We start from the raw sequence: 20,592 nt of genomic DNA on the forward strand, positions 1-20,592 counted from the left end.
TTCAAATAAAAAGTGAAATCTGAGTCTGACATATGCTAACTTAGAGAGGAATTCAATTCAAGGAAAGATTCAGTCACCAAGTGCATATTATTAGCAGGATACCCTTGGCGACATAGGACAGAGACAAAGAGGTCAAGACACGGACTGTGCCCTAAAGGAGCTTATAATCAAGAGGGTCAGATAAGACATGTACACAGAAAATTACAATATAAAGTAGAGCGGGATATGTGTATGATAGAGCCCTAGCTCAAGTGCCTTTGATGCCCAGCAGAGGGTGAAATTCATTTCCCTCTTCCAAGAGCTGGAGGCAGGAGACCAAATCAGAGGGTCATCCTTGGAATGGTTAAGCCTAGTCTCAGAAAGCCTCAAGAGGGAAAACAGGAGGTCATCTAGCCCACCCAGGATTCTCTATCCAGGATAAACAGTGACTTTGAAATGGAAGCAAAAAGTGGAGGTCTGAAGAAAAACTGAAGGAAGAGACTGTGGGAAGGAGATGAATTCATTTTCAGGTGCTGAGGTGCTGGTGGAACAACTTACTCCCAGATGGAGCGCTGAAGGCCAGGAAGTGGATGAGATCAGGGAGGGCCAGAGTGTCTGGAGAGAGGAGGGATAAAAACAGAAACTGGGGAACACCCACGTTCTAGGGAGTCAGAGGAGGAGTGGCCAGAGAGAGAGAGAGAGATGTGAGAAAAGACCCAGGAGAACACCTTGTCTCAAAGTTTCTAGAAAGGGAGTGGCAGGGATGGAAGACAAAACTGGAGGAGGCCCCTAGGAAGCAAACGAGAGGAAACTGCTACATGGGGATTGAGCTTAGGCATGGGGTTGCCAAGAAACTTTCGATGAATGGCTTTTCCAGGGACTCCACCATTAAGATGGATTCCCCGTGCCTGGTACATTTTAAGGTGGAGCTCTCCCGGAGGCCAGGGGGACAAGGCTGTGCCCTTTAATCTCCAAAGATCTGGGGTTCAGCTCTGTAATTAGCACCAGCTCTCCTAACCCTAACCAGTCCCTGCAGGAACTGAAAAGCTGAAGAACGTACTTGGGAGGGATTTCACACCCGGCTCACCGGCCCAGCCCGGTGAAGTCCCGTTTCATCACGCAGCCCTAATGACTCTCTTGGCTGTCACTCTCGGCTGATACTGCCAACAATCTGACTAACCCCTTTTACAAAAGTTTGCAGCATTCATCCGGGGCTGACTACAGCTCCCAGAGTTCCCGGGCGCTTCCCGGTGCCGATTGGCCGAGCCGTCGGCTCCAGGGGACCGTGTCGCCCCCGCCTCCCCGGGAAACAGGCATCTGATTGGCTGCGGCTCGGAGCTTTTGTGTCCCCGCCCTCCCCCGGGGACCGCAGCAGGCTGAGCGGCGCTGCTAGTGTCAGAGCCGGGCGAGCGCTGGCAGTTCCGCGGCGGGGATGCTGAAGAGCGCTGGTTTGGCGAGCAGCTGTGGCCACTGCGGACTTCCGAGGCACTCCGGGCCGTGAAAACCCCTGGGCCGAGGCCAATCCCAGGCTCCCGAAGCCATTCACCGTTCTAGAAGCCGGCCGAGGGGAGAGTCCGGCGGAGGAGCTGCTGTCCGCGGATTCTGGGCTTTCGGAGGGTTCTGGAACCCCGAGAGACACCCCGGGGCTCTAGAACCTCCCCAGCGGCCCCCAGTCCCCGCTTCCTGTGTGCGTCCGTCCCAAACCCCCTCGGGTGCACGGGTCACCGGCGAGCCGTGGCCGGATCCTGGCACACACCATGATCGTTGCAGACTCCGAGTGCCGCGCAGAGCTGAAGGGCTACCTGCCGTTCGCCCCGAGCGGCGGCGGCGGCGGCCCCGGGGCCGGAGAGGTAAGCAGCGGCCGAGCGACGCCACTCTTCCTTTGAGCCCCGAGCTGCAGCCGAGCTTCGGGCTGTCCGGAGCTGAGTCTATGCGCACCCCCCACCCCTCCATAACGCCCCGGGCTCGACGAGGGGGAGCGGAGCGCGTAACCTAGGAATGGGGTTGCATCAACCGGCTGTCTCGGCCCTCTCCGCCCCCTCCCCCCGGGGCTGTGGAACCTTCCCTGGCTCCCTCGGACTCCTGGCCAATAAGAGGGGAGCCTTCTCGAGGTTATCCTGGGTTTGGGCTCTTGACGGGAGAATCTTCAAGTCCAGGCAAATCCTGGCGGCTGCGGCCCGACCACTCCTCCTCCCCGCCCCCTTCCGCGGATTCCCTTCCTCTAGGCTGGGGCTGGCGCGCGGAGGGCTCTTTCTAGGATACGTTGCCATTCCAGTCTCCCAGTGCAGTCATTGAGGCACCTGGGACGTGCCAGGGAAGGTCGACCTCGACCCCCACCCACACCTGCACCCCCGATTTGGAGCAGGGGAGCGCGGGCGTTCCGGGGCCTTGGCTGGCTGCGGGGTGCGCGGCGGCGGCCGAAGCTGGGGGATAAGGGGAGAAACTCTGGGCGCGGCCCGCGCGTATTAGGCTGCGCCCTACTAAGTGGTCTGAGGTCGCAAAAGTTTGTTTCGCAGGGACTCTTCGCAGTGAACGAGGAATGGGCTGGGCCTAATCTGACACGCCTCCTGCTCCCCCCCCCCCCCAACACATCTATCTTACCATTTCTTAAGCACCTACCAGATGCTGGTCTCCGGGTTTTGCCTTTTCTGAGTCCTCAGGACTAAACTAGCAAAATAGGAGCTACGCTGTGGCCTCGTTTTCCAGGATGAGGAAATTGAGGCCCAGAAGGGGCTGTGGAGAGACTTCCTTCACTAGTCCCACCAAGTAGCTCATTCTTTGGCCTGGGCTTCTCTAGGATTCCCTAGGGTGCTTGGCATTACAGAGAGTTTTGCTTGTTTTACTTTCCAGTCCTGGAGCTTGGAGCAAGTGTATTGCTGGGCCTGGGAGTGCGACAAGTGCTAGTCCTTAACTGTGTGACCCTGGGGAAATCGCTGCCTTCTCTGAGCCACTTGGTTTCTAGGAGGTCTTACCTCCAATGGTGGATGGTTCGTGTCCTGGGTTTTCTGTGAGCTTGTTATCCTTCCCCATCATGTTTTTAAGATTTTTTAATACTTTTTAAAAAATATTTTATTTATTTATTTGTCAGAGAGAGAGATCACAAGCAGGCAGGCAGAGAGAGAGGGGGAAGCAGGCTCCCCGCTTAGCAGAGAGCCCAATGCAGGGCTTGATCCCAGAACTCTGACATAATGACCTGAGCCACCCAGGCGTCCCTTCCCGAACGTCATGGTTTGAGAACTCCTGGTCGAGGAATGAAACCCACTCCTGTCATTTCTCTGCCCAGTGGCACCCAGTCACTTTACTCGGAGTCCATTTCTTTCTGGTGGGGGCTAGGGGGGACTTTTATTATCACTGAGGATCCCTGCCCCTAGAGGGGAGGTGCTGGGTTCATATCTCAGTCCTCCCATTCACTTGCTGTGTAACCTGACCCAAGTGATCGTTGCTCCCGTCTGCAGTTTCTTCCCGTGGATATTTGATAGCATCTCTGAGGATTGTTGGGAGAAATGACAGAATACAAGCAAAAGCTAAAGCACAGTGCCTGAAACACAGTAACTGAGTCGGAGATGCTGGGTATCGTTAGAATGTGGTCATTTCCCTTTCCCCAGAGTGTGTCACAATGGGGTGCCTGAACCTGTCCCTCTTGCCTGAGGGGAGAGTTGGCCCATCCCTCTCTGGGAAGTGGCCTGGGGAGAAGAGATGCCCCAGGTGGTCTGGGCAGGCTCTAAGGGAGTGGCCTTTAGATGGAAGCCACCTGTCAGCAAGGGAAAGATGGTGATATCTGAACACTTTCCGCATAACTCTTCTCTCAAGAAAAAGAGGTCCTTGGCAAGATGCCTGCTTTATGCAGAATCGTTAGAAGACAGTAGGGCACTGAACTTAACAGAGCCTGATGCCCAAGGGACACCCAGATAAATAGACCCCTCAAGTCCCATCACTTCACCACATGCCCTTAACCTAAAGGGGTCAAGACCTGCAGACTCCAGGACTTCATTCTAGGACTGGTAGTATGTATTTAGAGCCCTATTGGGCTCTAGAATCACTTCCTCAAACATCACTTCCTCAGGGAAGCTTTCCCTCCCTCACCCGATAAGTCCTTCTACATACCTTACTTCAGTCCCTCTTCTCAGAGGCTGGAGCGTTAATCCCAATTATAATGTAACAGTCATGTGATCAGCATTTTGCATGTCTCCTGTGCTAGACTAGAAACACTCTGTAGGTCACATCCCCAGCATGGTTCTTCGCCCCTACTAAATGCTCCTCTTAACCCCCTTTTGGCTTAACTGACCCTCGTGACCTGTGCGTGCTTCAAAGTCAGATATGAGCTGTGCACATCTGGAGCAGGACTCCAAAAGAGCCTCAGTGAGCTGTCTCTGAAGAAGGAAAAATAAGCCCTGTTTCCCTCAGGGTAGTTGTGAGAAATCAGCCAGATAGGCTGTGTAAAAGCACTTAGCCTAGGGCCCGGCCCTTGGCACTGATCATACCCTCTCCTTCCAAGGCTGGAGGTAGCAGGCTGCTTGGGCTACGGGGTCTCCCTCTCCTGTGTAAACTCAGGCAGGTACTTGAGTTCTGCAGACAGCTGCCCGAGGAGTGGGGTGCTGGAAGTCTCTGCCCCTTCCCAGCTGGCAGTGGGACTTCATAGGTGTGTGTAGCTGAGTCCTGGGATGGGGGTTGCAGGCTCTGGATAGGATACCAAGAATAAAGTCTGGGGCTGCTCCAAGAGACTGTTGTGGGTGGTGGATAGAACCCTTGGAAGCCAAACCGAACCAAGTTCACATCTCAGGCTGGCCACTTGTCGGCTGGTGCTTAACCTTTGGACTCTTAATCCTTCTGTGGGTGCAACAGAGTCCCCCACCCCCCCACCCCAAAACTGATGAAGAGTAGATGGAACCCGTGTGCAGATGCCCGAGCTAATATAAAAGATAACATTGAGCAAGTGTCTAAATTAGGCGCCAGGCACTGAGCTTGAAGGGTGATTATCCTCTTTTTACAACTTGCCTGAAGCCTTCCCTGCTCAGTGCCCCCGAGAGCACTGTCTGACTTCAGTGTTACTGAAGATCCAGTGTGTGCCCTCCAAGGGAGAAAAAAACCAGTATCCAGGTGCCGTGACCGGGAGTCGTGGATCCCCGGGAACATGGGCAGGGAGGAGGAGCTTCTCCTGGTAAACCGCAGGTGCAAAGCCTGACTTGACCCCTTTGAGATGTAATCATCATCCTTAGGAAGAGGAGTCGAGCCTACATCGAAGGGCAGGTGAAATGCCTGGCTGATAGTAATCAGTGGTGCTACCTACCATTGGCTGTTGTGACTTCCAACCTCAGGAAATAGGAGAGGGCTGATTTGGAGTCATCATCTCTTGGCAGCAGGACCCTGTCCTGTCTGCTTCCCCTAAAGTTCTGGGTGTCAGGGTCAGAGAAGCTTTCAGGGTATTGGAGCTCTGGATTGGAATCTATGTGGTCTTGCTTTCAGGATTTTGTATTTTCTGTTCCCTTCGGCTGGAATGCTGGCCCCCTAGATCTTTATGGGCCCTGCTGCCTTCTCATCAACTCATTTAGATATTTGATATTTAGATATCAACGCAAAGATTACGTCCCCTGTATCTTTCCCTGTCTCCTCAGACTAATATATGGTACACCTCCACCCCATCATACACTCTCTCATTGCTCTATTTCATTTACTTTATGCAATCTGTGCTTTGAAACCCTACTCATCATCTGTCAGTCTCCTTTAGATCATAAATTCTCTGAAAGCTGAGACTGTCTTTTCATTCCTGTTCTCTAGCTGCCTGCATTGTAGTCATCAAAAATATTTGTTGAATGAACAAATTAATTCTGGTTCCACCTGGAAAGCACTTAGCACGGTGACTTAAACTTGAGAAAATGATCGATAAAGGGTGGGAAACAGTGGCCCTCCACCCTGGCTATAAATGATGCTGGACCCCACCCAGTTAAATTAGAATTGCTGGAGGTGGGACCTTGGCACTGGCATCTTTTTAAAAGCTTCTCAAAGGAGTTTTGTGCTGCTCCCGCTGAAAAGCCCTTGTTTGAAATTACAAGGAGGTGGAGGTTAACGATTGCCAACTACTGACTTTTATTAAGTGTTCTGGCAACAGAGGTACTGAGGTAATGGCTATGGGGCATTATCTCATTAAATCCTCATGACTGCCCAGTGAAAGTGGGTACTATTATTCCCATTATTTGGTAGGGAAACTATAGACTCCATAGGTAGCGGATAATAGGTATGGAGTTAACCCATGGGCCCAGGTATCCCAGGCCAAGAGCCTGTATCTTTTCTTTTTTTTTTTTTTTTTAAGATTTTATTTATTTGCCAGAGATAGAGAGAGTACACACAAGCAGGCAGAGAGGCAGGCAGAGGAAGGAGCCCGATGCGGGACTCGATCCCAGGACCTTGGGATCATGACCTGAGCCACCCAGGCGTCCCGAGCCTGTATCTTTTAAATGTACTCCACAATCATCATCATGGCTGTTACCATCATCGCCATCATCATCATCAGGACTGAACGTGGTGGGTCCAGACCTATCACCTGGAGTCCCACAGGTATCAGTTCCTTGCCTTGACCAGTCCTGAGGCAAGTTTTAAAGTATGAAGGGGTTCCCAAGGCTGTTCCCTGTACCTCACCAGTACCCTGGGGGGGTCCTCCAGCGCCCCCCCCCCCCAGCTGTCTCCTGCCCTCCCCAGGCTGTGGTTTTCTATCTGTCCTCAGGTCCCCTGCGGGAGAGGTCTGGGTTGTGGAGTCAGCAGTCCTTATCTCCCACTAGACAGAGCTGTTAACCTTTTTTTCTTTGGTGAGGGAGGAGGGACGCTGAATGAGTACTTGGAGATTGCTGGGATTTCTGTGCTGGACTTGGACCAGCCAGCCCTGGTAGCACCCAGAAGTGTGGGCTGAAAGGGGCCTGAGCAATTAGCCCAGCTGCCTTCTCTGTCCAAGATTAAGGCCCAGAGAGTCTAAGTCACTTTCTCAAAGTCCCACAGCAAGTTAGTAGTAGAATTGATACCAGGACCTGGGACTTCCAGATCCCTTTGTTCCTTCTGTATGGTCTTTGAGAGTCCCAGAGTTCTGCCTCCCTCCAGGGTCTTTTGGCCTGGTGAGAAGGAAGGTTCGATTATAATCTTTAGCCTCTGGAGACCTGGAGATGGATACTCAGTCTGGTTTCCAATGAGGAGGGGAGAGTTAGGGGGACACTCTCTGTGTTCAGTGAGGGTGTGACTCTGGTTTGGGTAAACTGTTTCCAAGGCCAGTACTGAGAGCCCCCTTCCCAGTTAACCAAAACAAATGAATAAATAAAACATCCTCTCTGAACCCCACTTCCCAGACTAGGAGCAGATTTAGTGAGTACGTGACTGATGGTTTCCAAAGAGGCATTAGAATAGTTGTACCAGCAGCCTTCTGTGCCCTGCTTTGAATCCTTCTACTCCGCTCTGCTTTCTCTGCTTTCTCATACCAACCCTAACAGGTTGGTATGAATGACCTGGCCCCACTCTCCACAAAACGTGACATGGCAGTAGGGAGACCTGAATCAGACAATCGCAAGACAATGTTTTCAGAAGCAAAAGCACCAGGAATTGTAGGGTCACAGCCTAGGGTCAGAAGAAGGTTTCCAGACCCTGGAAGACTGTGAGTTAGTTTTGCAAAAGGAATGACCAGTGGGAGCACAGTTGGCCTGAACCTCTCATTTCCTTGGAAGGTTATGGGAGCTAGAGGCAGGGTTTTAAGCCGGTTGCTCAAATTTGCACTTAAGAAATATTCCTTTGGCTGCAGAAAGTTTGCCCTCCTAGAAACCACTAGTGTCATGGACTCACTGCATGGGCTCCTTGTTCTAGAGGTGTCGCTCAGGCAGGATGTTTTCTTTATTCATTAATTTGGGAGAGTATCAGTAGGAGAGGTCACAGTGGTGGCAGGGAGACCATGGGTGAGGCTGTTGGCTGCGGGGTGAGGGTGGGGTCCAGACAAGAGATGGTTATAGTCTATGAGGTGCTGGTGGTGGGAGGGATGGAGACGTGACCACAGAAAACAGCTGGGGCTTCGATTAGGATCCATAGGAATCTAAGGTGCTTGCTAATCCGACTACAGGATGCAAAACGAGGGGGTTTCTTGGGATCTCCAGGGCTTCTCAAAGGGTGGCCTCCTAAAGATGTGCACCATGGTGGCTGTATATTTCCCTTCCCCACACCCCTCCCACCCAAAACTGGGGCTCCCAGTTCCAGAAGAACTCAGCCTGTGGGGTGAGCCTTCTTGCTTACCCTTTCTCCACCTGCCAGCAGGTGGTTATCTCCCACCTGACTCCTTCCTGCAGGGTGCACCAAAAGGGTGGTTTTAAAAGCTCAGCGTGAGGGCACCTGGGTGACTCAGTGTGTTAACCCTCTGCCTTTGGCTTGGGTCATGATCTCAGGGTCTGGGGATATCGAGCCCCGCATCAAGCTCTCTGCCCATCAGGGAGCCTACTTCCCTCTCTCTCTGCCTGCTGCTCTGTCTACTTGTGATCTCTCTCTCTCTCTCTCTCTCTGTCAAATAAATAAAATCTTTAAAAACAACAACAAAAAAAGCTCAGCATGGCCTGTTGCGTAGAAGGAGAAAGCTGAAGAGAGAACTCTACTCCTAGTCCTCTCTTCTACCTCCAGTAACTGTGATGTGATTCCTTCTAGGAGCAGAGGGAAAGCCGGGCTCGGCGAGGTCCCCGAGGGCCCAGTGCCTTCATCCCGGTAGAGGAGGTAAGCATGGAGGGGGTAAGGACTTCTTGGTTCTTGGGAAGAAAGGACATGGGACATTGTGTGGGTGGAGGTCTTTTCCTGTCTCTTGAAATAGTAGCTTCAGGTTCCTGACTCATTTAACCCACAAACAGCTCTCTGAAGTATGCATATCAGACGTTGCTGGGAAGAAACAGGCTCAAAGAGATAATGTGATAATGACGCAGCTAGGTAATGACGAACTTTTTTGATTCCCCAGAGCGAGGCCTATTCTTTAAAAAGACAGAACTGTCTATATTAACTGTTCCTCCTTGACTATATATATATATGACATTTTTTTCTCAACTTGAAGAGTAATATTATATTCATTATAAGAAAAATTTTAATGCCTCAGAAAGCTCTAGTCTCCTATAATCTTGCCTCCCACAGAGGTAATCACTGTTCCTTAACATTTATCACTGTTTCTTGGACTTCTTGTCATACGGAACCAAGGTCATGGTTTACAACATTTGGGGAGGAGGGGGTTATTGCTGTATTCTTTATTTTTGTCACTTAATACAAGTGATACCTTTCATCCACTGAGTCAGATCATTCATTCATTTATTTAACAGATATCTGTTGAATGATTAATCTGTGTCAGGCACTGTTGTAGGTGTTGGGGATACAGCAGAGAACAAGTCAGACAAAAATCCTTGCCGTCAGCTGACGTTCTAGGATGGGGTTGATGGTGGCAGGGACACCTTTGAAATACATTCCCAGGAAAATTCTAAAAATAAGTTTCCTCCTATTTCTTTGGCCTTCGGTGAACAAAAATAAATGTTTTGTTTTGTCATCCTGTTTGCTCTCCTAAATGTGTAGCCAGGTAGTTAATGAGCTGTTAACAAATGTCTAACCTGCCCCCCCGCCCCACTTCCCTCTCCACCCTTGGTAAATGGAAAGCAAACAACCACCTGCTGATTATTTGTATCTAGCCCAGAATTTTCAACTCAAGTATTGTTCTCATATTTTATTTTTTCATTTGTAAATAATCAGTCCTCTTTTATAATGGAGGAAATAAATGGGCCTTTTTGGCAATCTGGATTTGAATCCACGTTCTGTCATTTGCTAGATCTGTAACCTGAGCAAGGAAATCACTTAATGAATTATCTTTTCCTCCCCTATTTTCCTTTTTTTTGGACATGGTGGTCATTTTGGGTGTCTTGGTTTTTACAGTCCCAACACAATGAGGGCGTTGGTCTCTTTGGTGCGGAGAGCGGGCCGGGAACCCACCCTCTCGCCTTGGTTTGGCAGGTCCTTCAGGAGGGACCAGAGAGCCTGGAGCAGCACCTGAGGCTTGAGGCACTGATGTCCTTGGGGCGGGTGGACAACCTGGCTGTGGTGATGGGCCTGCACCCTGACTACCTTACCTGCTTCTGGCGCCTGCACTACCTCCTGCTGCACACAGATGGGCCTCTCGCCAGCTCCTGGCGCCACTACATTGCCATCATGGTAAGTCTGTCGGAGCCCAGCCCTTGTACAGTTGGCCACGTGGGGGGATTTGGTCTTTAGGTCTCTTTGCTGGGCGCTTCTTGAACCCATTTCAGAGGCTGGAAGGAGAGGCTGCCCAGAGCAGAGGAAAGCCCTAACTATCTGATCATCCACAGAATTCTGGATTCTGAAGAGAGGCTTTTTTTTTTTTTTTTTTAATTAAGTAGGCTCTACTGCCGGGATGGAGCCCAGTGTGGGGCTTGAACTCACGACCCTGAGATAGATCAAGACCTGAGCAGATATCGAGAGTTGGATGCTTAATCAACAGAGTCACCCGGGTGCCCCAGAGAGAGGCATTTTAGTCAGAATCAGAAAACTGAGGCATGAAAGAGTCAGGTGACCTGCCCACGGGAGGACAGCACACTAGTGCAGCTGGGGTTAGGACCTAAGTGTCCTGCCTCTCTGGCAATAGTGAGGCCTGCCATTCCTCCCTCCATGGGGTATCCACCCTGAACAAGGCTCTGTCCACCCTTTCCACAGGCTGCTGCCCGCCACCAGTGTTCCTACTTGGTAGGTTCCCACATGGCCGAGTTTCTGCAGACTGGCGGTGACCCTGAGTGGCTGCTTGGTCTCCACCGGGCCCCCGAGAAGCTACGCAAGCTCAGTGAGATCAACAAGTTGCTGGCACACCGGCCGTGGCTCATCACCAAGGAGCACATCCAGGTGCCGTGGGCAGAGAGGCACAGGGAGCACGAGGGCCGGGCTGGGGCATGTCAGGCAGTCAGCCCAGGGCCAGGCATTGAGCAAGTCTGTGCTTCTTTCCTCTCCAGGCCTTGCTGAAGACAGGCGAGCACAGCTGGTCTCTGGCCGAGCTCATCCAGGCCCTGGTCCTGCTCACCCACTGCCACTCACTGGCCTCCTTCGTGTTTGGCTGTGGCATCCTCCCTGAGGGGGACTCCGAAGGCAGCCCTGCCCCGCAGGCACCTTCACCCCCCAGTGAGCAGAGCAGCCCCCCCAGCAGGGACCCACTGAACAGCTCTGGGGTAAGTAATGGGTCCAGGTCTTGTGGGGAGAGGAAGCTCGCGTGGCCTCTGGTCCTCGGATGGAAGCCACTGCTTCCCTGTCTCACACTGAGGGACCTCAGAAAAGTTAGTTGACTTTGAGACTCTGTTTCCTCATCTGTGAAATGAGGCTAAAGACCCCTACTTCGCAGCGGTGGTGAGGAGTAAATGGTGGATCCCTCAGCATGTTGTGTCAGAGGCTTAACGTCTCCTGGGTATTAGCCCTTTACAGATACAAAGTTTGCCTCTTACTCTATAAAGCGGCCTTGTTTGTTTTAATATAAATTTATAGATACTTTAACAATCCCTTTCCTGTGCAGGAAGTTGATGCTTAGAGAAGACAGGCCTGTCCCATAGCTTCTTAAACTTTGCTTTAGAAGACACAGGCCTCACGAGCCGCCCAGCTCCATGGCTGCCTCAGGAGGCAGTAGGCCTTTGCGATCACTCAGGAAGGCCTGGCTTGTGGGAAGGATGTGTGGGGTTTCCTGGGGCTGAGGAGTAAACAGTCACTGCTGGGTCCCTCCTCCAGGGCTTTGAGGCTGCCCGGGACGTGGAAGCTTTGATGGAACGCATGAGGCAGCTGCAAGAGAGCCTGTTACGGGATGAGGGAGCATCCCAGGAGGAGATGGAGAGCCGCTTTGAGCTGGAGAAGTCAGAGAGCCTTCTGGTGACTCCCTCAGGTACAGGATCGCAGGCATCCCAGGTCCAGGGTCTTCCCCTTCTGACACCATCTCTGCTGGGAGTAGGCAGCTCCGTGCATGGCAACGCTTGTATTTTGAAGGCGGCCATGTCTCAACCACTTCTTCTAAGAGGTTCTGAGCGTGGGCTTTAGGGTCAGATCTGGGTGAGAATGGTGACCTGTCAGCCCTTCTAGCAGTGTGACCCCCTGATAAGTTACTTCCTGTCTCAGGGCCTCCGTCTCCTCCCATGTGAAGGATTGGTTTGTGAGGTAAATGGGACAATGGAAGCAAAGCTCTTAGCACAGAGTAAATGGCTTCACAAATGACTAGGGTTGCCAGAGTTGCTGTTCCTATTACCAGGGGCCTCATCCCCCAGGTCCGTGGGCCTGCCTCAGCTCCCTCCAGCCACCAGTGATTAATCACGAGTAGGTACCCTGTACTCCATGCCTTGGCCTCACTGTGGCCTCTCTCTGACATCCTTAGCTGACATCCTGGAGCCCTCTCCACACCCAGACATGCTGTGCTTTGTGGAAGACCCCACGTTTGGATATGAGGACTTCACCCGGCGAGGGGCTGAGGCGCCCCCCACCTTCCGTGCCCAGGTAGGCCCTCCGGGCTCTTCTTGGTATCACTCTGGGTTTACAAACAAGCAGGGGCTGGATGGGTGGAGTGGTTGGAGAGTCAGGCACCTTCTCCTTCAAGATTCCATGAGGGAAACAGAAGACCCTAGATCATGACAGGGCCCATCTCTGCCCTAAGCTCAGGGGATCCTGATCACAGGGAGAAGACCATCACCAAGGTGGATTCTCCATGGCTTCTTAGGCCCAAACCAAGCAGCAGGTTAGATTTGTGGGGCGGGAAAGGGACGTTATAGAGAGCAAAGTTGTGCTCCAGAGGATGGGGTCTGTGTGGCCAGACTTGGGCCCCCGAGATTACTCCCTGACCCCTTTCCACATTTCTCAGGATTACACCTGGGAAGACCATGGCTATTCATTGATCCAGCGGCTTTACCCGGAGGGTGGGCAGCTGCTGGATGAGAAGTTCCAGGCAGCCTACAGCCTCACCTACAACACCATTGCCATGCACAGCGGGGTGGACACGTCCGTGCTCCGCAGGGCCATCTGGAATTACATCCACTGTGTGTTTGGTATCAGGTGAGCTCACAGCCCCTCATCCAGCGCATGTGCACAAGTCCTCAGGCTGAGCTCAAGAGCTTCATTCCTTTTCTATTTTGTTCTTTCATTTTCCCTTCCTCTTGCCTATACTGTTTTTCTTTGTTTTTCCTTTTTTTTTTTTTTTGCCTATACTGTTTTTCAAAGCAAATTTATTTCATTGCCGATTATAAATAATACTACATGTGTGGACTGTTTGAAGCTTGGAGATGAAACTCTTTAATCCCACCCCCTAGAGTGAGAGAGAGAGGGAAGGGAGAGTGTATTTCCATTCCAAATGGGACTTCTTCTCTTACAGTAAATAAGGACAACATAAATGCACGTTGGTAGGAGACTTTAAATAACGTTATTTCCACCCAGTGAAGAAGTATACAGCTATTACAAATTATAATAATGGTCTCTTTATATTGCTATGGGAAATTGTTCAAAATGTGTTGAGAAGAAAGAAAGCTGGTTACCAACCAGAATCTTCCTTTTGTTTCCCTCTTTTTTTTTTTTTTTTTTTTTTGCTAAAAATGTGTGTGTACATGGAAAATGTGTGGAAGGCTACACACTAAAATGTTAATTAATAATGGTTGTCTCTGGATAGTGTGTGATTAATTACATTTTCATTTCATTACCTAAGTGTTTCCTGATTTTGTTTTTAGAGGTTATTTATTTGACAGATCACAAGTAGGCAGAGAGGCAGGCAGACGGTAAAGGGGAAGCAGGCCCCCTACTGAGCAGAGAGCCCGACGCAGGCTTAACCCACTGAACCACCCAGGCGCCCCACGTTTCCTGAGTTTTTAAGTAGATTTTTTAAATTGATGGAATCATGCTTGATATATTCTACAACTGGCTTTTTTTCACCTAATAATCTGTTATGAACTGCCTTCCTTGTCAGGATGAATAGATCTTTTCATGCTTTTTTTTTTTTTTTTAGATTTTATTTATTTATTTTAGAGAGGGAGTGAACAAGAGAGAGCACGAGCAGGGGGGAGGGAAGGGGCATAGAAAGAAGTAAGTTCCCCACTGAGCAGGGAACCTGATGTGGGATTCATTCCCAGGAGCCTGGGATCATGACCTGAGTCGAAGGCAGATGCTTAACCAACTGAGCCACCCAGGTACCCCTCCTTTATGCTTTTTAACCACTGTGTGGTGTTCCGTTATGGAGGTAGCCTAACTCAACCACTTTCCAGTTATAACTAGTTCACTGTTTTTCATTATTAAAAACATCATGTGCACTGACTAGCCTCACACTAAGTCCTTGTAGATGAGTTCTAGGTGTGAAATTACTTGTCAAGAATATACACAGACCAATTTTTAAAAAGATTTTTAAATTTATTTTTTGGAGGGCAGGGAAGGGGAGAAAGAGAACTTTAAGCAGGCACCATGCCCTGTGTGAGCCCAACCTGGGGCTCTGTCCCACAACCCTGAAATCATAACATGAGCTGAAATCAAGAGTCAGAGGCTTAACTGACTGAGCCACCCAGGCACCGCCCCCCCAATTTTATTTGTTTGTTTATTTGTTTATTTATTTAAGTAGGCTCCATGCCCAGGGTGGAGCCCAATGCAGGGCTTGAACCCCCAACCCTGAGATCAAGAGTCAGACGCTTAACCAACTGAGCCACCCAGGTGCCCCCAGAACGATATATATATTTTTTTTAATTTGAAGAAATCTCATTCTGATAACATTGTGGGAAATTCAAAGACTTAAGGAACCAAAAAAACCCTTTCCCCAAATTCAGCTACTTCACAACCACATCCACATCCTGTGACATTCTTTCTCGGTTGCTTTTCTTCTTTCTAATGTAGTTGCTTTGTGTAGTTGGAGTTATGATGGTTATTACATTTTTTAAAATGTATGTTTGATGTTTCTAAAGAGAAACAACTAGATTTATAGTAAATCTAGAAAACAGAAACAACAGGGGTGCCTGGGTGGCTCAGTGGGTTGAGCCTCTGCCTTCAGCTCAGGTCATGATGCTGGGGTCCTGGAATTGAGTCCTGCATCAGGCTCTCTGCTCAGTGGGGAGCCTGCTTCCCCCCTATCTCCCTCTGCCTGCCTTTCTGCTAATTGTGGTTTCTTTGTCAAATAAATAAATAAAATCTTTTAAAATTAAAAGAAAAAAAAGGAAACAGAAATAACAAGAAAAAGAAATAGAAATCATCCATGATCCTGCCTACTCTTATTATTGTCAAGTAGTTCTCTCCTGTCTTTTTTCCACAAACAAATAACCAAAAAAGACATAATTTTACAAACATAGGATTTTTCTCCCTCCTCATTTCACTTATTTTACTCATGTAATCAATTGTGGGCATATTTTAATGAACACATGATCTGGCTTTTCTCATTTAATGGCTTATTCCAAGCATCAAAAAAGTCTGAAATTTTTAGAAAGGTCAATGTTCCCTGTGGAAAAATGTGTGTTTATGTATTCCTAGCTGTAAATTCTGTTTCACTGAGTAGATTCAGTTGTGCTTAATTGAGTGTCCTCTTGCCGATCATTGACAGTTTTCCAATCCTGGGGAGTTGGAGGAGGGATGGGCATCTTAGAATGTGGCCCAGGCTGCTTCTGCCCAGCTCACAGGTCAGGGTCTCCCCCGCCCCACATTCTCCAACATGGTCCTCACTCCTATGCCATTGTCTACTGAATCTGTCCTGCAGTTTTCTACCAATTTTCTCCATCCACACAGATCTCTGATGACTCACTGGCTTACTGGGCTGGAGAGTGACAAAGTGGCTTCTAGACTTGTCACCAACTTGCTCTCTGACTTAGAACAAGTTAATTACCTTCTCTAGGTCTTAGTTTGCTCATCCATGAAATGAGTACCACTTCTTTTTCTCTTTCTCTCTTCCTTCTCCAGGGAAATCCTTTGTACTGTCCCGTCCATGGCCTTTCCTATAGTGAATATGACCTTGGAGCTGGGCAGAGCTGGGTTTGAAATCCATTCCCAGGACAAATGACTTCACTTCTCTGAGTCTCCCTTTCAGCTATAAAATGGGCCCGATAAAAGCGGTGTATTATTATGTATAATAGTTCTGTATACAGCATATCTAGTATTTCTGAGGATTCTCTGAGTATGCGTCCATACAGCACACGGCTCCTACTCAATACAGCAGCTCGTTCTCGACATTCTTTGGAGTGGTCCCCGGCCAGTCTAGTTGCGTGCGATGTATGACATCAGCTATTTTTCTAAGAGGAACCAAGCTCCTTCTTGCTTCCTACTTTCTGCTTTTTCTTGCCACACTCTGTTCCTCCTTCTCTAGGGTGGGGGTAGGGGAGAGGAGTCACTTGGAGAGTGATGCTCTCGGGGCCTTTCCATCCAGATATGATGACTATGACTACGGGGAGGTAAACCAGCTCCTGGAACGGAACCTCAAGGTCTATATCAAGACCGTGGCCTGCTACCCCGAGAAGACCACGCGAAGAATGTACAACCTCTTCTGGAGGCACTTCCGCCACTCAGAGAAGGTACGGTGTGTTGGGTGGGGGTTGGGCGTGGTCAGGACCCGATGTGGGAACCCAGACTGAGCCTTCTGCTGCTTTGGATGCCTGGGTGTACCGTCCTGGCTTCAAGTCCTACTCCACTGTGTGGTTTCTCACTCCATTTACTCACCTGTAAAATGGGACTGTGCCTCACGGGGTCCTCAGCGGTAGCCGGGAGGACCTGGGTTCAAATCCAAACTGTATCACTCAGTAGCATGGTGACCTTGGGCCGGTCACTTTGCCCCCTAAGCTTGTTATCTTTACCGTGAGAGCAAACACTGCCTGCATGTCGGGGTTGCTGTGAGGGTGGGATGAGAACATGAGTGCCCAGGGCCAGCTCTTGTTTTTCATTTTGTGAGGTAAAGAGATGAGTCAGGCTGGGGATGAATGGGCTGGAAATTCCTCCGCTGCCATTGTAGCAATGTGCCCAGAGCCTTAGGAACCATCAGGGTGTCTATATGGAAGAGAAGGAAAGGCGAGTGGTCCAGGCACGTGGCAGTCTGGGAAGGTTGGGGATGGCCAGGAGTGACATCAGTTGCCCACAGGTCCTTGTCTGTGCCCCAGGTCCATGTGAACTTGCTGCTCCTGGAAGCCCGCATGCAGGCTGCCCTGCTCTACGCCCTCCGCGCCATCACCCGCTACATGACCTGACTGCGAGCAGGATCTGCACCCCGAGCAGCTGCCCCTGGGGGCATCCTCCTCCCTGCAAGGACTTCTCTGTCTGGAGACTGACCCGATCCCTTTCTGTCCCAGGCCCTCCCACCCCACTCTGGAGATGGGCCTGTGTACGACGTGCAGCCCCTGAGCCGTACCCTCCCTTTCTCTCACTGGAATGGACAGGATCGTTGCACTGACTCTGGGATCACAGTTCTACCCTTGGGAGCTGGAAGGGGACTAGCAGATCCCCAGGGACCATGCCCTTCTTCCTGCCCCTGACCCCAGAGGCAGAGGGCACAGGAAGGGAAATGAGCTGAGCTCAGATGCGTGTACCCAGCAGGCTGGGCCGCAGGCATCACCAGTCCTGTGGCCTTCCTGGCCTGGGAAGTCTCTGGCTGGGCCGAAGAGGAGAGGGACTAGTACCTCCAGGGACTGACACTCCAAGCAGCTTTGCCTTTCCTCCTCCTCCCTTGCTCCCAGATCTCGAAACCTCCTCCTTGCTGTTCACCCGTCAATGTGAAAGTCAGTGTCACAGCGGGACTGTGTGTTCCGCTCCCCAAAAGCCTGTTCTGACAGGCAGTCTGAACACCCCCTTTCCCCGGGTGGCCCTAACCCTGGTTTAGCACCTTTGACCTTTGACCTCCCCTTCACCCTCTTACCCATTTCCCCCCCTGCCTGCTGGTGGGAGGCCTCAGAAGAGAGACCAAGCCCCTCAAAAAAGTAGATTATCTCTAGAGAGTTTGGGGTGTCTGTGTGTCCCTTTGCCTTCCGAAGAGAAGGGAGTATTACCAGTGCTCTATTTCTGGTTCTTTCTGGGGGAGGTTCTTCGGGACCTCACCTCGATAGCCACAGTCAATGCCTGAGAGGAGGACAGGGCGAAATCTGTTCTCCCCAGAACCGCGCCAGCCCTGCAGAGGCCGGCACCCCACTCTTCTGCCTCCCACGGCGCTGCCACAGACCTTGTCCACCAAGTGAGCCTTTCTGGGTGGCTTCAAGGTCAGAGTCAGGAGACCCCAAGGTTCTTGTCTGGGTCCTGCCCAAACTGGCCAGCTGACCGTGGCTACATTGCCAAACCTCTTCGACCTCCGCACAGATAGTTGTGAACGGGGGGCCGGGATTCTCTGTGATGTCTGAGTCTACTCTGGGCTGCTCAGGGCAATCTGCCAGCAGCAAACTGTAAATCTTGCAGAATCTCAAGAGGCCTTTGGGGATAGCCTGGCCTTGCAGGCAGTCTCCCCCAGCCGCCTTCCTAGGACAAACCCCCGACCCCATCCCCCATCCCCCATCCCCGTTTCTTTCCCTGCCTTGATTTTAGGTGGATTGCTTGGAGGCAGAAGCAGCCAAGGACCGATCCCAGGCACTTTTCTGTAGCAAATAAGCTGTGAATGATGACGTCCCTTGCCCCTCTTCTGACAGTATGTGCCTCCTCTCTGCCCAGTGGGGAGGTGACTGAAGAAAGGCAGGGGACATGCTGCTGCTGCTGCTTCTGTACCCTCCTCTCTGGAGAGGGGTAGGAGAGGAGCCTGGTCAGTGTGCCACATTTCACACCCATGCAGGCATGGGGAAGCAACTGGCACCCCCTGTGGGCCTCAGAGCCCTCCCTGCAGTGAACCTGGGCAGGAGGGAAGAGGCCCCAGCATTGGGGTTTGGAGTCTAGAAGGGACATGATGACTCTGTAAATGTCCCCCAGGGTGGGTCGGAGGGGGATCTAGTGTTCAAGTGCAGAAATCTTTGGCTTTGCTACCAGTTCTGTATGATGAAAAATAAAAGTTCACCGAGGTTTTGTTTTGTACTTCTTGTCAACGGGCTGTTTTTCCATTTGCAAGGGTCATGGTTCATCTCTTAGCATCAGCAGGGAGCTGGGGTTGCATCACGGACCTGACCTCAGCTACACTACCCTGCTGGGCACTTGTGTCCAATGACTGCAGCTCTGGGAGTGATTGGCATTAGAAGTCTATTCTGACCCACGGATGCCCAGCCCACCACTCATCTGTGGCTGGTCCAGCATTGCGGAGAAATAACGGCCATGTTCGTTTTCTCACTAAGCCTGGCCTTGGGCTGGGTATTTGGAGGCCATTTTTCTGAAACTGCAAGAGAATTTAGACCCAGGGGTATAAAGTGAAGTTGCTGAGGCCACATAGGTCTTCATTGGTGGAGCCAGGATTCCAACCAGGGTCTGCCTGACCCTGAGGCCTCAGCATTTCAACTTGTTGCTTTTCCCGCTATGGGGCTCCCCTGTTGCAGAGGGAGGCTTTTGAGAATCTCTGGGAACCCAGCGTGTCCCTTGCCCAACCCCTTCCCTGCTTCTCATCACTTCTTCAGCACCAAGGAGACAGAACAGAACCAGCTGAGAAGGGTTAAATGGGGTCTCCTCATTGTACCAACACCATTTAGTAACTGTGTGATCTTGGTCAAGCTTCTCTGGGCACTGGGAACTCTAGTAAGCATATCAGGGAAACCACATTATGACTAAGAACCAAGACCTCTTCTGTTGGCCACCCACTTCCTCTAAACAGTACTGTCAAAAAATGAAAACTGGGTCTCCTCCAGGAAGCCTCCCCTGATTAATTCCATGTTTCCTTTCCCTTTCCCCTCTTCATTTTTTGTGGTGGTCTATCTGCTTGTTCTTCCTTCTAAAGTCTTTTGAGAGGATGTGAGAGAACAAACCAGACTGGAATAGAAAACTTGGATTCTGGGGGCGCCTTGGTGGCTCAGTGGGTTAAGCCTCTGCCTTCAGCTCGGGTCAAGATCTCAGGGTCCTGGGATGGAGCCCCACATCGGGCTCTCTGCTCAGCGGGAAGTCTGTTTTCCCCTCTCTCTCTCTGTCTGCCCCTCTGCCTACTTGTGATCCCTCTTTCTCTGTCAAATAAAAAATATTAAAAAAAAAAAAAAAAAAGAAAACTTGGATTCTGGTCCTGACTTAGCCACTTACTACCCCTGGATTAGGGGAGAGGGTTAATGAGTTTCACTGGGCCTCAAATTTCCTCTGCCACAAAAATAGAGGCAATATGTCTTCAGTTCTCCAGGTTGCATTACTGAATGACTTTTGCCAAATGTTTTCATTTTTTAAAAATTTTTTTAAAGATTTTATTTATTTGAGAGAGAGAGAGCATGCAGACAAGCAGAGGGAAAGGCAGAGAGAGAAGCAAACTCCCTACTGAGCAGGGAGCCCAATGCAGGACTTGATCCCAGGACCCAGGGATCATGGCCTGAACCAATGGCAGACCCTTAACTGACTGAGCCACGCAGGCACCCTTGCCAAATGTTTTCAAATTTAATATCTCAATCTTCACAACCCAGCGAGAAAGGAGTGGTGTTCCCATTGCGGGAACAGATGTGGAAAAGGAACGTCAAGTGAAAGTCTACGGGACACCAATTTAACAGTTACACCCAGGTTCAAATTCCAGCT

The 20,592-nt window shown here is 50.6% G+C and overlaps 2 protein-coding genes across 4 annotated transcripts in view; one reads left to right on the plus strand and one right to left on the minus strand.

The window, feature by feature from the left end:
* Positions 1-20,592, minus strand: part of WASF2 (WASP family member 2) — a 937,387-nt gene that overhangs the window by 623,244 nt on the left and 293,551 nt on the right. The gene's annotated exons all lie outside the window — the stretch shown is intronic.
* Positions 1,346-18,975, plus strand: SESN2 (sestrin 2). Its single transcript, XM_082684869.1, has 10 exons — positions 1,346-1,829; positions 8,638-8,703; positions 9,970-10,167; positions 10,687-10,869; positions 10,977-11,189; positions 11,737-11,887; positions 12,371-12,489; positions 12,851-13,041; positions 16,367-16,511; positions 17,091-18,975. Exons 1-10 carry the CDS (start codon positions 1,737-1,739, stop codon positions 17,175-17,177), a joined length of 1,446 nt encoding a protein of 481 aa, XP_082540995.1. The 5' UTR covers positions 1,346-1,736; the 3' UTR covers positions 17,178-18,975.

Source organism: Mustela nivalis (genome assembly GCF_964662115.1).
Source record: "Mustela nivalis genome assembly, chromosome: 10".
In the NCBI taxonomy this organism is placed as follows: Eukaryota; Metazoa; Chordata; class Mammalia; order Carnivora; family Mustelidae; genus Mustela; species Mustela nivalis.

Bases quoted from the DNA above. Each gene is read 5' to 3' on its own strand.
- SESN2 (XM_082684869.1), top strand. From the start codon at position 1,737: ATGATCGTTGCAGACTCCGAGTGCCGCGCAGAGCTGAAGGGCTACCTG. The intron at 10,168-10,686 runs GTAAGTCTGTCG...CCCTTTCCACAG, and splicing joins GCCACTACATTGCCATCATG to GCTGCTGCCCGCCACCAGTG. The intron at 10,870-10,976 runs GTGCCGTGGGCA...TTTCCTCTCCAG, and splicing joins TCACCAAGGAGCACATCCAG to GCCTTGCTGAAGACAGGCGA.